Source organism: Ictalurus furcatus, chromosome 23 (genome assembly GCF_023375685.1).
Source record: "Ictalurus furcatus strain D&B chromosome 23, Billie_1.0, whole genome shotgun sequence".
NCBI classification, from domain to species: Eukaryota; Metazoa; Chordata; class Actinopteri; order Siluriformes; family Ictaluridae; genus Ictalurus; species Ictalurus furcatus.
Window position 1 is genome coordinate 19256358 of NC_071277.1, and position 13984 is coordinate 19270341.

Sequence of the window (13984 nt, forward strand, 5' to 3'; positions counted from 1 at the left end):
AAAAATAGTTACATAAACCTAGGAAATTCAAAGAACTTCAAATTAGGTCCGGCGTGCTTTGGTGTTAGGGCAGGTTTTATAGAACAGCTTTGGCATTCATCTGTATTAAATCCAAACATTGAAAAGCTGTTACACAAAACATCACTAACTATGAGACGGGTTAAACTAGACAAGCAGGTTTGATATGTGTTGGAGCTGATTAGAATAAAATCTAAAAAAAACTAAATATTTCCTGACTTACTGTAATTAAATAATAATAATAAAAAATTCATACAACTGGACTAAAACATTGCATCACAGAAGGTAAGAAGTTAGAAGCAATATGATAATAAATAAAGACTGTAACACATTTTATGGCATTTATTTCCATACATTTACAATTTCAGTGCAGGAAATAAATCAGGACTAATGTAAAGTAGCTAAGACTGATTTGGTTGTACCTTTACTGTATATGTGGATTACATCTGACAGCAGACACGTTTGGGCAGGTGTCACATGACTTGCCATTAGCGTGGGAATTAGCCTCAGGCCTTCTATATCGATGTGCTTACCATCACTAAAAAAGAAACTTACATTGATTTTAAAAGATTGCTGTCTTCCAGAATACAGGAATGTCAGTGCAACCTTACTGTGTCTTATTATGTGAAATACATTTCTTAGCATTTTCATATGCTCTATAAATGATGACAGTGTGATTAGAATGCTATTCCTTAAATATATTTTATATACTACGCCTTCTACAAATGCCTTCATGCATGGCTGTTGTCTTCCAGAGAGTAAGGATGTGGACCATTATTCTTATTGTGCTTTATTATGTGTATTCTTGTGTGTTAAATCTAAATTCGGAGGAACCATACCTGATCCAGATAAGCTGCCTTTACAATTCTATCCATCTTTTTTATGGTCATACAATCTCTCACATGTTTATCGCATCCTGTCAGGAACACTAATTGAGAGTTTGAAAAAAACCCAAAAAACTATTAAATATAAAATATTTAGATTGATGTCAAATTCTCGATTCTGGCATGTTTAAAGATGTTTAATTATTAGATTGTTAATTTTCTATAAAAGCAGCTTTGACAGTAGTGCACCTGCATCTCATGGGTTAATATTAATGCACTCTTTATAATGTTTGATAATTTTTATAGTCCCCAGTGTACACAGGGACTGGAATGATTCTGACACTCGTACTTTAGACCATTCAATGCATTCATTTATGTTTAACTTTATAGCATACATTTGTAGAAGAGTAATAACTCATAAACGCACGATCCAGTGTTACCCAGAAGTCTGGTGGGTAAATAGAGGTATGCAGCAGATGGCGTATGCACAGGCATGTGACAGTGAGTCATGTTGACCTTGGGTTAACAATGGGCCACTGACTAGTGTGGCTTAAAGTACACGGATTAGTATTTTGTGCTTTACTAAAATCATAATATATGTAACATGTAACATGTTTGAAAGCAAATTGCTATCAATGATGGTAGCTGACTATATAATAGAGTAAAAGCATGTGTTTGGCCATTTCATTTACTTGGACATCTTTCTATCTGTAAAGTCTCAGAACTTTTTTTTAGTTCATCAAATATAACGTAATTGTGCATTAACATTCGCAGGAAAATGTGATTTTTAAAAATAGTTTGCTGCAGTGGTTTTGCTGACTTCTTTTCAGTTTAACAATCAATAAAATATGGAATTTGGTTGGGGTCCCCAAACTTTTGCACACAGCTGTACCTATGCAAACAAAAAAACAAAAAATGTTCTAGAAAAGTGGCTGGGTAAAGAGGGGATTAGCCTGACAATTATGGGCTATTTTGACATATAACATAAACAACTGGGTGAAGAATGATGCAAGGCACTGTTTTTAAAACTCTTATTATGACAGCGTGGGACTACCGTGTGTAGATTCTACACAAAAGTGTTTCCAGGTTTAACGTAGTAATGTAATTCTCTGTAAGACCTGCAGATGTCACTATTCTACTGCTGCAAGACACGCTAATTTGCATATTGCCCTGTGGTTAGTGTACCTGAACAGCTTGGAGTGAGCTATGTCCTTAAAAAGATATCCTGGGACTTGATGATAATATGACTCTCTCTCTGAGTAAAGTAAGTTTTATCGAGCATCTTGCGGAACCAGCCACAGTTCTTCTGGAGACTTTGACTGTCGCACTTTCATCTTACTTTTGCAGCAAAATCCAGCAGCCTTAATTGTGTTTTTTGTCTGAAAAGTTTCTCTTACCACTTAATATGCTGCTTTCTTTACTGACATACAAACGTTTTTCTGTAACACTTCATTTTGTGCTGGAAAACTAATGTTTGGATATCTAAAATGTTTAAATGTTTCTGTACTGACTCGATAATGTAGAAAGTCATGAAATAAAAATCCATAACAAAGTTTGTACTAAAGAAAATAGGGTGCCCAAGACTTTTTCACAGTATTGTGTGTGTGTGTGTGTATATATAGCAAGCTAATAGTCAATAAAATAATGAAACAGTATGGTCAGCTTTATACAGCAATATACAGCTTTACTATACATTCAGCAACACTTTTAGATTTATAAAGTCATATAAGATGTTGCATAATCTGTTAAAATTGAATCAAAGATAGGATTTTTAAGTGCTAATCCAATAAAAAGGCATAGAAACAATACAAGAAGAGAAAAAATAGTGTTCTCATTGCTCATAATATGAATAACATTTATTTGTTTATCACTGTCTACATTATAATGCAGTACAAGACCGCTGTGGTTTAACAATCTTTCAGTGAATTTGGTATCATTCCTACTCACTACACTCATCCAGGACTTCTTGCATCTTGGTCTGAATGTTGATGACCTTTTGGCCCCATTCTTCCCTGAACTCATCCTCATCATCCTCAGTGACCACATAGTAGGCCATCAGTGCCATGAGGCCGATGTGGAAAAGGTTGGCCAGATGAGCGCATCTAGCCTCCATGATCTTCCTGTTCCTGTTGCAATGGTCTAGATAATATTTCAGTAGTGGCCTCCCAAAAGGACCATGGTCTTCCATGACGGCTTGATAGTACACATTCAAATTCAGGCGGCCCTTTTGTTTTCTATAGATTTTCTTGAAATCCTCTCTGTAACGCTCGTCTTTTTCTGGGTCCTTCCTGATTCGGTCCACCATGGTTTTGAAGGCTTGGTATTGATACTTGATGTTCTTTTCCAAGTCACCATAGTTTTTGTTGATCTCAGAAATTTGGATCTGGTCCAGCAGCTGCTTGTTCTGCTCAGAGATGCTCTCCAACTTGTCATGAATCTGCTGGAAGTCCTTGTCCAGCTCACTGGCTTGATCTTCCACTAGGCCTTTCCTCACTACACCAACCAATGTGGTAACGATTCCAAACAGAGGGTTGATGGTGGAGGCAAAGGAGGACACTTTCTCCAAGCCGCCCAGCACCATTGCTGCAGTCTGCTTGATTTGCTCCTTGTTTGCCATTGATGCAGAGGGGTCACTAGTTTTTTGTCTAGCTAGCCTTTGGTCACGTGGGATTCTGAAACAATTAAGGAAAAGTGTATTAAAGAACCAAGCATGAACCGCACAACCACTGCGTTCTGCCTTATCAGGCACACAAAAGACCTTCAGTCATATCCACCTTATTCCTGGGGGCGCTGCTATAGAAATTCTTATGGGTGCAACTCCTGGTAACTGGAGGAAGTAGCTTATAGCCATCATTGGACGGAATGTGTTTCACGTGGTTTCTTAAAATCCCTATTGTTTACTTTTGCACTTTTTTGGTAGGTTTTAACATATGTCTTAGAATAAAAAGTCATGACCATAATTCACACAAGGAATCGTGGGGTGCAGGAATAAGGTTTAAATTGTGTTTATTATCAAGGGTATAGGCATTTATTCACTATGAGTGTTAGATATTTGATTTAAGAAATGGCACTTCCTCTCCAGTTTATACTTTTTATCTTTACTGTAAACCGTTTTACTTTTTTACTTTTAATTATCATTGCTGCATATGTAGTAGGTTGCTATCCAATTTTTTTTTAACAAAGAGAGTAATGTAACATTAAATAGAGTCAATAAAACCTAAACTGAGGCCAAACTGTAGTACCTGCTGTGGTTTTCAGTTGAAAACCTAAGCTTAAAACATTAGGGAGTCCAATATAGCTTTCTCCCGCCCCTGCCCTCTGCTGAGTTTGCATGTTCTCCCGTGCTTCGGGGGTTTCCTTCCGCAGTCCAAAGACATGCTCCGTAAGCTGATTGTCATCTCTAAATTGTCTGTAGCGTGTGAATGTGTGTGCTATTGTTCCCTGCGATGGGTTGGCACCCTGCCCAGGGTGTGTACGATAAGCTTGCTCATTAGGGATAAATTCATACAATTAAAATTTATATCCTGAATTTATATGTTTCTGTAAAGCTGCTTTGGGACAATGCCCATTGTTGTACGCACTATACAAATAAAACTGAATAGAAAATGGGTGGATGGATGGATGGATATAGCTTTCATCATTAAGCTGGAATTAAATAGTGCATTATATAGTCTACTGAAAGCAAGATGTCAGTTTCTTGAAGTGTAAACAAAGCATAGTTTAATTTCATAGTCACATAAGATAAATGGTCATTCGTCTGTGAATCACAGGCTGGAAATCTGTCCCTGGTAATCCCAACCCATAGCCATTAGCAAAGCTTCTTGTGTTTACCATTTTATTAGGAGCCAGTCTTAAAATAAAATGTCCATAGCCAAAATATACATAGCCTTTCAATAAATTTACCTAAATACTCAGATATACACAATGTAGAGACTGCATCTAGTGCTGAAGCACTGCCCATTGTCAGGGCAAGCTGGTTAGCTTAAAATGAACACAACCCAAACAATGGCTCTCTCCACATCAAATAACAACATCAGCCCAAAATTTCTTCAGGTATACAGCAAACAGATAAAAAAGAAAATGAACCCAAGCTAAGAACCTTACCTGCTCTAATGTATGTACCTGTTCCCTTCTTAATGCTGCTGCTGTGTTTATAGTGCAACCGCAGACAGGAGATAGCGTCCTTACTACTGTGCTATATGGGCAGGCTAAGGGTGTGACTCATATCTGAGAAATGCTCACTGGTTTTTTAGGGGGCGTGCTTTGGTGGGATATTCCTTGTAGCAGTTTGGCTCAAATATATTGATGAAATGTACACACTTCTTAGCAGGTTTATCAACCCACCATGCTACAATAGGCATAGTGAAAGGAGTAAAGCTGTTAACACATACAAGTGAGTATTACAATATGTGTCCAACACCACCATACTTCATCCAACACTGCCATACACTACGGGCATGTCTGTGCTTTTGTTTGCCGTTTAATTTATACGGAACTAGTAAATTAACAGCAGGTCTTACAAATGTGTTATTGTCTGGTCAAGCATTTTGCTAACTAGCATAAAGTGTTATTGTACACTTTATTTTGATCCTGTCAGCCAAAGCCAGTTTATTGATCATGCTGGAGTAATGAATCATTTGCACTGGACATCTGGACAAGCTCATCTGCACTCTGAGATCGCCTGTGGAGGGTCAAAACCTACAATTTCTGATTTCTTGCATAAAGACCCATTTGTGTAGATGAACATGGCTTTAGAGCGCCTCCTGCCAGCTAGCTGTACAGAGCTGTTCAAATATCAGGTCTTGTTAGACTCCCTGAAGCTGGAGGAAGCACGGCTCGTGGCAGATTCCTATCTATGTTACTCTACTGCCTAATCACACACGATAGTGACAGGTGAAGCATGAAACTCCAGTGTGGACCCCACTTGTGTATCACAGTTGATCAACAACAACAACAACAACAACAACAAAATGGTGCTTTGGCAGAGTGTAACAGTGAAACCAGAGCTGCAGCAAAGAAAAGGGTTAAACTCAAAGCATACTGTGCCAGTGTTGTGACAATGATCAGTATTTCTTGAGCAAGTTCCTGTGGGTCCAGAGCACTGCAATTTTTCATTGCATATTTCTGGAGGATTTTACCCAGTGTGAGCAAATATAAAGAAAACAAAACAGGGCCCATACACATACTTTTAGCTCATACACACATGTATGACATCATCTCTTTTCCTGAAGAAAGGGGAAATCCCTGTCCTTATGTATACAAACACAACTTTATGTTTCTTGCAGCCATGCGGCTGTCTGAATCTTTGGTGGAAAACCAGACTCCATCGCCGGGCTGGTACTGCAGGTGCTCGCTGCGGCGATAGTCAGCCTTGCGTTTGTAGGTGTGTACCGTTTGTACAAGGCGCTGGTGTGTGCTGGCCCAAACCTGTTCGCTCCTCTAAAACCACTGGTCCACTGCTGGTGACTCGGTGGGGGTCGCATTCCAGGAGAACAGTGGAGGCTTGTAGCCTAGCACACATTGGAATGGTGTGAGCCCCGTGGCTGTGTGACGTAGCCAGTTCTGTGCGTATTCGGCCCAGGGAGGAATCTACTCCAGTCCTCTGGGCTTGAGGCAAAGAATGTCCTAAGAAACCGGCCAATCTCCTGGTTAACTTGTTCCACTTGGCCATTAGCTTGTGGGTGGTAGCCAGATGTGAGGTTGACAGCGATCCCCATCGTTTCCATAAACCTGGACCATACCCTGGACGTGAATTGAGGTCTCCGATCACTGACTACTTCCTCCGGAGTGCCTATGTACCTGAACACGTGCTGAAAGAGTGCCTCAGCTGACTTGAAGGCGGTGGGGAGGGCGTGTAGAGGAATGAGCCTTAGGCCATCAGTAGGCCATCAGTGCGATGTGGCCGATGTGGAAAAGGTTGGCCAGATGAGCGCATCTAGCCTCCATGATCTTCCTGTTCCTGTTGCAATGGTCTAGATAATATTTCAGTAGTGGCCTCCCAAAAGGACCCTGCTCTTCCATGATGGCTTGATAGTACACATTCAAATTCAGGCGGCCCTTTTGTTTTCTATAGATTTTCTTTAAATCCTCTCTAACGCTCGTCTTTTTCTGGGTCCTTCCTGATTCGGTCCACCATGGTCTTGAAGGCTTGGTATTGATGCTTGATGTTCTTTTCCAAGTCACCATAGTTTTTGTTGATCTCAGAAATTTGGATCTGGTCCAGCAGCTGCTTGTTCTGCTTAGAGATGCTCTCCAACTTGTCATGAATCTGCTGGAAGTCCTTGTCCAGCTCACTGGCTTGATCTTCCACTAGGCCTTCCCTCACTACACCAACCAGTGAGGTAACGATTCCAAACAGAGGGTTGATGGTGGAGGCAAAGGAGGACACTTTCTCCAAGCCACCCAGCACCATTGCTGCAGTCTGCTTGATTTGCTCCTTGTTTGCCATTGATGCAGAGGGGTCACTAGTTTTTTGTCTAGCTAGCCTTTGGTGGGATTCTGAAACAATAAAGGAAAAATGTATTAAACAACCAAGCACGAACTGTACAACCACTGCGTTCTGCCTTATCAGGCACACAAAAGATCTCCAGTCATATCCACCTTATTCCTGGGGGCGCTGCTATAGAAATTCTTATGGGTGCAACTCCTGGTAACTGGAGGAAGTAGCTTATAGCCGTCATTGGACGGAATGTGTTTCACGTGGTTTCTTAAAATCCCTATTGTTTACTTTTGCACTTTTTTGGTAGGTTTTAACATATGTTTAGAATAAAAAGTCATGACCATAATTCACACAAGGAATCATGGGGTGCAGGAATAAGGTTTAAATTGTGTTTATTATCAAGGGTATAGGCATTTATTCACTATGAGTGTTAGATATTTGATTTAAGAAATGGCACTTCCTCTCCAGTTTATACTTTTTATCTTTACTGTAAACAGTTTTACTTTTTTACTTTTAATTATCATTGCTGCATATGTAGTAGGTTGCTATCCAATTTTTTTTTAACAACCGAGGAGAGTAATGTAACATTAAATAGAGTCAATAAAACCTAAACTGAGGCCAAATTGTAGTACCTGCTGTGGTTTTCAGTTGAAAACCTAAGCTTAAAACATTAGGGAGTCCAATATAGCTTTCTCCCGCCCCTGCCCTCTGCTGAGTTTGCATGTTCTCCCGTGCTTCGGGGGTTTCCTTCCGCAGTCCAAAGACATGCTCTGTAAGCTGATTGTCATCTCTAAATTGTCTGTAGCGTGTGAATCTGTGTGCTATTGTTCCCTACGATGGGTTGGCACCCTGCCAAGGGTGTGTACGATAAGCTTGCTCATTAGGGATAAATTCATACAATTAAAATTTATATCCTGAATTTACATATTTCTGTAAAGCTGCTTTGGGACAATGCCCATTGTTGTACGCACTATACAAATAAAACTGAATACATGCTATAGAAAATGGGTGGATGGATGGATGGATATAGCTTTCATCATTAAGCTGGAATTAAATAGTGCATCATATATTCTACTGAAAGCAAGATGTCAGTTTCTTGAAGTGTAAAGAAAACATAGTTTAATTTCATATTGACATAAGATAGATTGTCATTCAACTGTGAATCACAGGCTGGAAATCTGTCCCTGGTAATCCCAAACCATAGCCATTAGCAAAGCTTCTTGTGTTTACCATTTTATTAGGAGCCAGTCTTAAAATAAAATGTCCATAGCCAAAATATACATAGCCTTTCAATAAATTTACCTAAATACTCAGATATACACAATGTAGAGACTGCATCTAGTGCTGAAGCACTGCCCATTGTCAGGGCAAGCTGGTTAGCTTAAAATGAACACAACCCAAACAATGGCTCTCTCCACATCAAATAACAACATCAGCCCAAAATTTCTTCAGGTATACAGCAAACAGATAAAAAAGAAAATGAACCCAAGCTAAGAACCTTACCTGCTCTAATGTATGTACCTGTTCCCTTCTTAATGCTGCTGCTGTGTTTTTTGTGCAACCGCAGACAGGAGATAGCGTCCTTACTACTCTGCTATATGGGCAGGCTAAGGGTGTGACTCATATCTGAGAAATGCTCACTGGTTTTTTAGGGGGCGTGCTTTGGTGGGATATGCCTTGTAGCAGTTTGGCTCAAATATATTGATGAAATGTACACACTTCTTAGCAGGTTCTTAGCACCACGCTACAATAGGCATAGTGAAAGGAGTAAAGCTGTTAACACATACAACTGAGTATTACAATAAGTGTCCAACACCACCATACTTCATCCAACACTGCCATACACTACGGGCATGTCTGTGCTTTTGTTTGCCGTTTAATTTATATGAAACTATTAAATTAACAGCAGGTCTTACAAATGTGTTATTGTCTGGTCAAGCGTTTTGCTAACTAGCATAAAGTGTTATGGTACATTTTATTTTGATCCTGTCAGCCAAAGCGAGTTTATTGATCATGCTGGAGTAATGAATCATTTGCACTGGACATCTGGACAAGCTCATCTGCACTCTGAGATTGACTGTGGAGGGTCAAAACCTACCATTTCTGATTTCTGGCATAAAGACCCATTTGTGTAGATGAACATGGCTTTAGAGCGCCTCCTGCCAGCTAGCTATACAGAGCTGTTCAAATATCAGGTCTTGTTAGACTCCCTGAAGCTGGAGGAAGCACGGCTCGTGGCAGATTCCTATCTACTTAACTCTATTGCCTAATCACACACATGATAGTGACAGGTGAAGCATGAAACTCCAGTGTGGACCCCACTTGTGTATCACAGTTGAACAACAACAACAACAACAACAACAAAATGGTGCTTTGGCAGAGTGTAACAGTGAAACCAGAGCCTCAGCAAAGAAAAGGGTTAAACTCAAAGCATACTGTGCCAATGTTGTGACAATGATGAGTATTTCTTGAGCAAGTTCCTGTGGGTCCAGAGCATTGCAATTTTTCATTGCATATATCTGGAGGATTTTAACCCAGTGTGAGCAAATATAAAGAAAACAAAACAGGGCCCATACACATACTTTTAGCTCATACACACATGTATGACATTATCTCTTTCCCTGAAGAAAGGGGAAATCCCTGTCCTTATGTACACACACACACACACACACACACACACATACACACACACACACTAGCAGGAAAGGATAGTTTTGGTGCTATGGGAAACTCTGAAAAAGATTTAGCTCTTGCTGCTTGAACTGAGTGCTGATACTTTGTTAGACATATCTTTTAACACTCATCTGAGACTTGGAGTTTATCTTTCTTCCGTTTTCACTCTGCTTTCCTGCATTCCTGCCTAAGAATACTAGTTTTATTAGTGAACCAAGGCTGAAAAAAGTTTTAACTTTTGGCTTTCTGGTTCTCAGTGGAGTTTATATGGTGGGAATAATAGCTGATGGATTGTGATTTAAAAGATGAACACGGTAATGTGGAGTCAAACACAACTGGTCTAGGATCTGATAGAGAGAACTTCCACATTACAAACCAGAAAACCTAAAGAAAGCACCAAGTCAAGTGTGTGCCCTTGTTTGTGCGAAGGGCTTGCTAAATAAGTCCATCAAATGTTGTAATTCTGCAACCAATGGCTTGGTCATGTAGACCTTAACAATGAGCCACTAACTAGTAGTCACGTACCGTGGGTGGAGACGGAAGCAGTTGCGGGTCACAGAATCAAAGCAGAATAATCCAATGGGAAAGACAAAGTTTGTGGTTGTGAAAACTGGCAGGGGTCAGGAGATCAGGTAAACAAACAAAACAAGGCTAGGCAGAAATTGAGGTCGGGGACAGAAACACTGGTCAAAGTCACTTAAGCAAAACTCACAATGAACGGCTTGGATAATAGCAGAAATCAAGTCTACTCAACATTTTCTTCACAAAGTCTGTTTGCATCCAAAGTCTCTTAAGTGCTGTGGGGAGAGTATGCGATTGGATGCAGGTGTGTGCGATTAGAACTCCGGGGAGGGCGAGCACATGCGTGCGTGGGAAGTGTAGTTCTCAGCGGCCATGTTTGCAGTCCGTGGTGCCTCCTGGGAAACTGAGTTGTGGCTTAGCTGTGATATGACAGAGCCCCACCTCACAGGGCTCACTCCGGGAGCAGAGTCCTTTCTGGGTCTCCCCCCGGGGTCAGGGTCCTGGACATTCAGGGTGTGATCCGTGGAAGTCTTTACATAGCTGCGAGTCCAGGATGTCTTGTGCCGGCACCCAGCACTGTTCCTCTGGCCCGTATCCCTCACAGTCAACCTAATATTCCAGCTTACCCCTCCTGTGCCACTAGTTTAGGATATCTTTGATGAGGTAGGCAGGTTGCCCATCGATTTCGAGTGGGACAGGAGCGGTTTCGAAGGGCACATCTGTGGCTAGAGGTCCCGTGATGACGGGCTTGAGTCGTGACACGTGAATGAGGGTGCTATGCGACTGTGTCAAGCTAGTTCCAAATGGTAGGTGACCTCATTGATCTGCTTGACGGTCTTGTATGGCCCGGTGTACCTTGGGGTAAGTTTCTTGCAGCCATGCGGCTGTCTGAAGTCTTTGGTGAACAACCAGACTCCATCGCCGGGCTGGTACTGCAGGTGCTTGCTGTGGCGACAGTCGGCCTTGCGCTTGTAGGTGTGTGCCATTTGTACAAAGCGCTGGTGTGTGCTGGTCCAAACCTGTTCGCTCCTCTGGAACCACTGGTCCACTGCTGGTGACTCGGTGGGGGTCGCATTCCAGGAGAACAGTGGAGGCTGGTAGCCTAGCACAAATTGAAACAGTGTGAGCCCCGTGGCTGTGTGATGTAGCGAGTTCTGTCGTATTCGGCCCAGGGAAAGAATCTACTCCAGTCCTCAGGGCTTGAGGCACAGAATGTCCTAAGGAACCGGCCATTCTCCTGGTTAACTCGTTCCACTTGGCCATTAGTCGTGGCTTGGCTGTGATATGACACTAGTGTGGCTTAAGGTACACAGATTAGTATTTTGTGCTTTACTAAAGTCATAATATATGTAACATGTAACATGTTTGAAAGCAAATTGCTATCAATGATGGTAGCTGACTTATAATAGGGCAAAAGCATGTGGTTGGCCATTTCATTTACTTGGGCATCTTTCTAGCTGTAAAGTCTCAGAACTTTTTTTTTTAGTTCATCAAATATAACGTAATTGCGCATTAACATTCGCAGGAAAATGTGATTTTTAAAAATAGTTTGCTGCAGTGGTTTTGCTGACTTCTTTTTAGTTTAAAAATCAATAAAATATGGAATTTGATTGGGGTGCCCAAACTTTTGCACACAGGTGTACCTATGCAAACAAAAAACAAAAAAAAATGTTCTAGAAGAGTATCACTCAGGATATCCCAAAAAATATTCCAAACTTTGAATGCTCCACAGAGCATATTTGTCTTCATATATTTTTTAAATGAAAAGAATATGGCACAACCTCAACTCTGCCTAGAAGACGCTGTCCATCAAGTCAGTGACTGGGTAAACAGGGGATTAGCCTGAGAATTGTGGGCTATTTTGAGAAGGTTCTTGACATATAACATAAACAAGTGGGTGAAGAATGATGCCAGGCACTGTTTTTAAAACTCTTATTATGACAGCGTGGGACTACCGTGTGTAGATTCTACACAAAAGTGTTTCCAGGTTTAACGTAGTAATGTAATTCTTTGTACGACCTGCAGATGTCACTATTCTACTGCTGCAAGACACGCTAATTTGCATATTGCCCTGTGGTTATTGTATCTGAACAGCTTGGAGTGAGCTATGTCCTTAAAAAGATATCCTGGGACTTGATGGTAATATGACTCTCTCTCTGAGTAAAGTAAGTTTCTTCTGGAGACTTTGACTATCACACTTTCATCTTACTTTTGCAGCAAAATCCAGCAGCCTTAATTGTGTTTTATGTTTGAAAAGTTTCTCTTACCACTTAATATGCTGCTTTCTTTACTGATATACACTGATATATACCTTTTTCTGTAACATTTCATTTTGTGCTGGAAAACTAATGTTGGGATATCTAAAATGTTTAAATGTTTCTGTACTGACTCGATAATGTAGAAAGTCATGAAATAAAAATCTACAACAAAGTTTGTACTAAAGAAAATAGTGTCTAAGACTTTTGCACAGTACTGTGTGTGTATATAGCAAGCTAATAGTCAATAAAACAATGAAACAGTATGGTCAGCTTTATACAGCAATATACAGCTTTACTATACATTCAGCAACACGTTTAGATTTATAAAGTCATATAAGATGTTGCATATTCTGTTTAAATTGAATCAAAGATAGGATTTTTAAGTGCTAATCCAAGAGAAAAAATAGTGTTCTCACTGCTCATAATATGAATAAGATTTATATGTTTATCATTGTCTACATTATAATGCAGTACAAGACTGCTGTGGTTTAACAATCTTTCAGTGAATTTGGTATCATTCCTACTCACTACACTCATCCAGGACTTCTTTCATCTTGGTCTGAATGTTGATGACCTTTTGGCCCCATTCTTCCCTGAACTCATCCTCATCATCCTCAGTGACTTCATAGTAGGCCATCAGTGCCATGAGGCCGATGTGGAAAAGGTTGGCCAGATGAGCGCATCTAGCCTCCATGATCTTCCTGTTCCTGTTGCAGTGGTCTAGATAATATTTCAGTAGTGGCCTCCCAAAAGGACCCTGGTCTTCCATGACGGCTTGATAGAACACAATCAAATTCAGCCCTTTTGTTTTCTATAGATTTTCTTGAAATCCTCTCTGTAACGCTTGTCTTTTTCTGGGTCCTTCCTGATTCGGTCCACCATGGTCTTGAAGGCTTGGTATTGGTGCTTGATGTTCTTTTCCAAGTCACCATGTGACATGCCACCAAAGTTTGCTTCAATGCTATATATATATATATATATATATATATACACTAAAATAGAAGGAAAATAGTAAAATAGAAGGAAAAAGAAATTCCCTTGGACCTCAGACACACCAACTTTTCTCCCACACTTTCACACAAAATCCCATGATGCTTATACATGTATGTATGACACACTACAAGAGAAGCATAGTGTTAGTTTAAATCATATACAGGTGTATAAAAGTGGAAGAGTATTTGTCGAACCTGCAGGTAACATGTGATGATTTATGTGTGTTTGTTTGTGCTTTCAGAGAGAGAAAGAGAGAG

The 13984-nt window shown here is 40.4% G+C and overlaps 1 protein-coding gene and 2 pseudogenes across 1 annotated transcript; all 3 read right to left on the reverse strand.

Moving 5' to 3' along the window:
- Positions 1-1514: 1514 nt before the first annotated feature.
- On the reverse strand, positions 1515-5486 carry LOC128599935 (protein rapunzel-like). The gene is made up of 2 exons (XM_053612006.1): positions 4947-5486; positions 1515-3514 (listed from the first exon to the last, which is right to left on the reverse strand). The coding sequence occupies exon 2, from the start codon at positions 3457-3459 to the stop codon at positions 2782-2784; it is 678 nt and encodes a 225-aa protein (XP_053467981.1). The 5' UTR covers positions 3460-3514; positions 4947-5486; the 3' UTR covers positions 1515-2781.
- Positions 4661-9580, reverse strand: LOC128599939 (protein rapunzel-like; annotated as a pseudogene).
- A 3233-nt stretch (positions 9581-12813) lies between these two features.
- Positions 12814-13673, reverse strand: LOC128599415 (protein rapunzel-like; annotated as a pseudogene).
- Between the last annotated feature and the right edge of the window lie 311 nt (positions 13674-13984).

Coding starts and splice junctions, on each gene's coding strand:
- LOC128599935 (XM_053612006.1), bottom strand. CDS start 3,459: ATGGCAAACAAGGAGCAAATCAAGCAGACTGCAGCAATGGTGCTGGGC.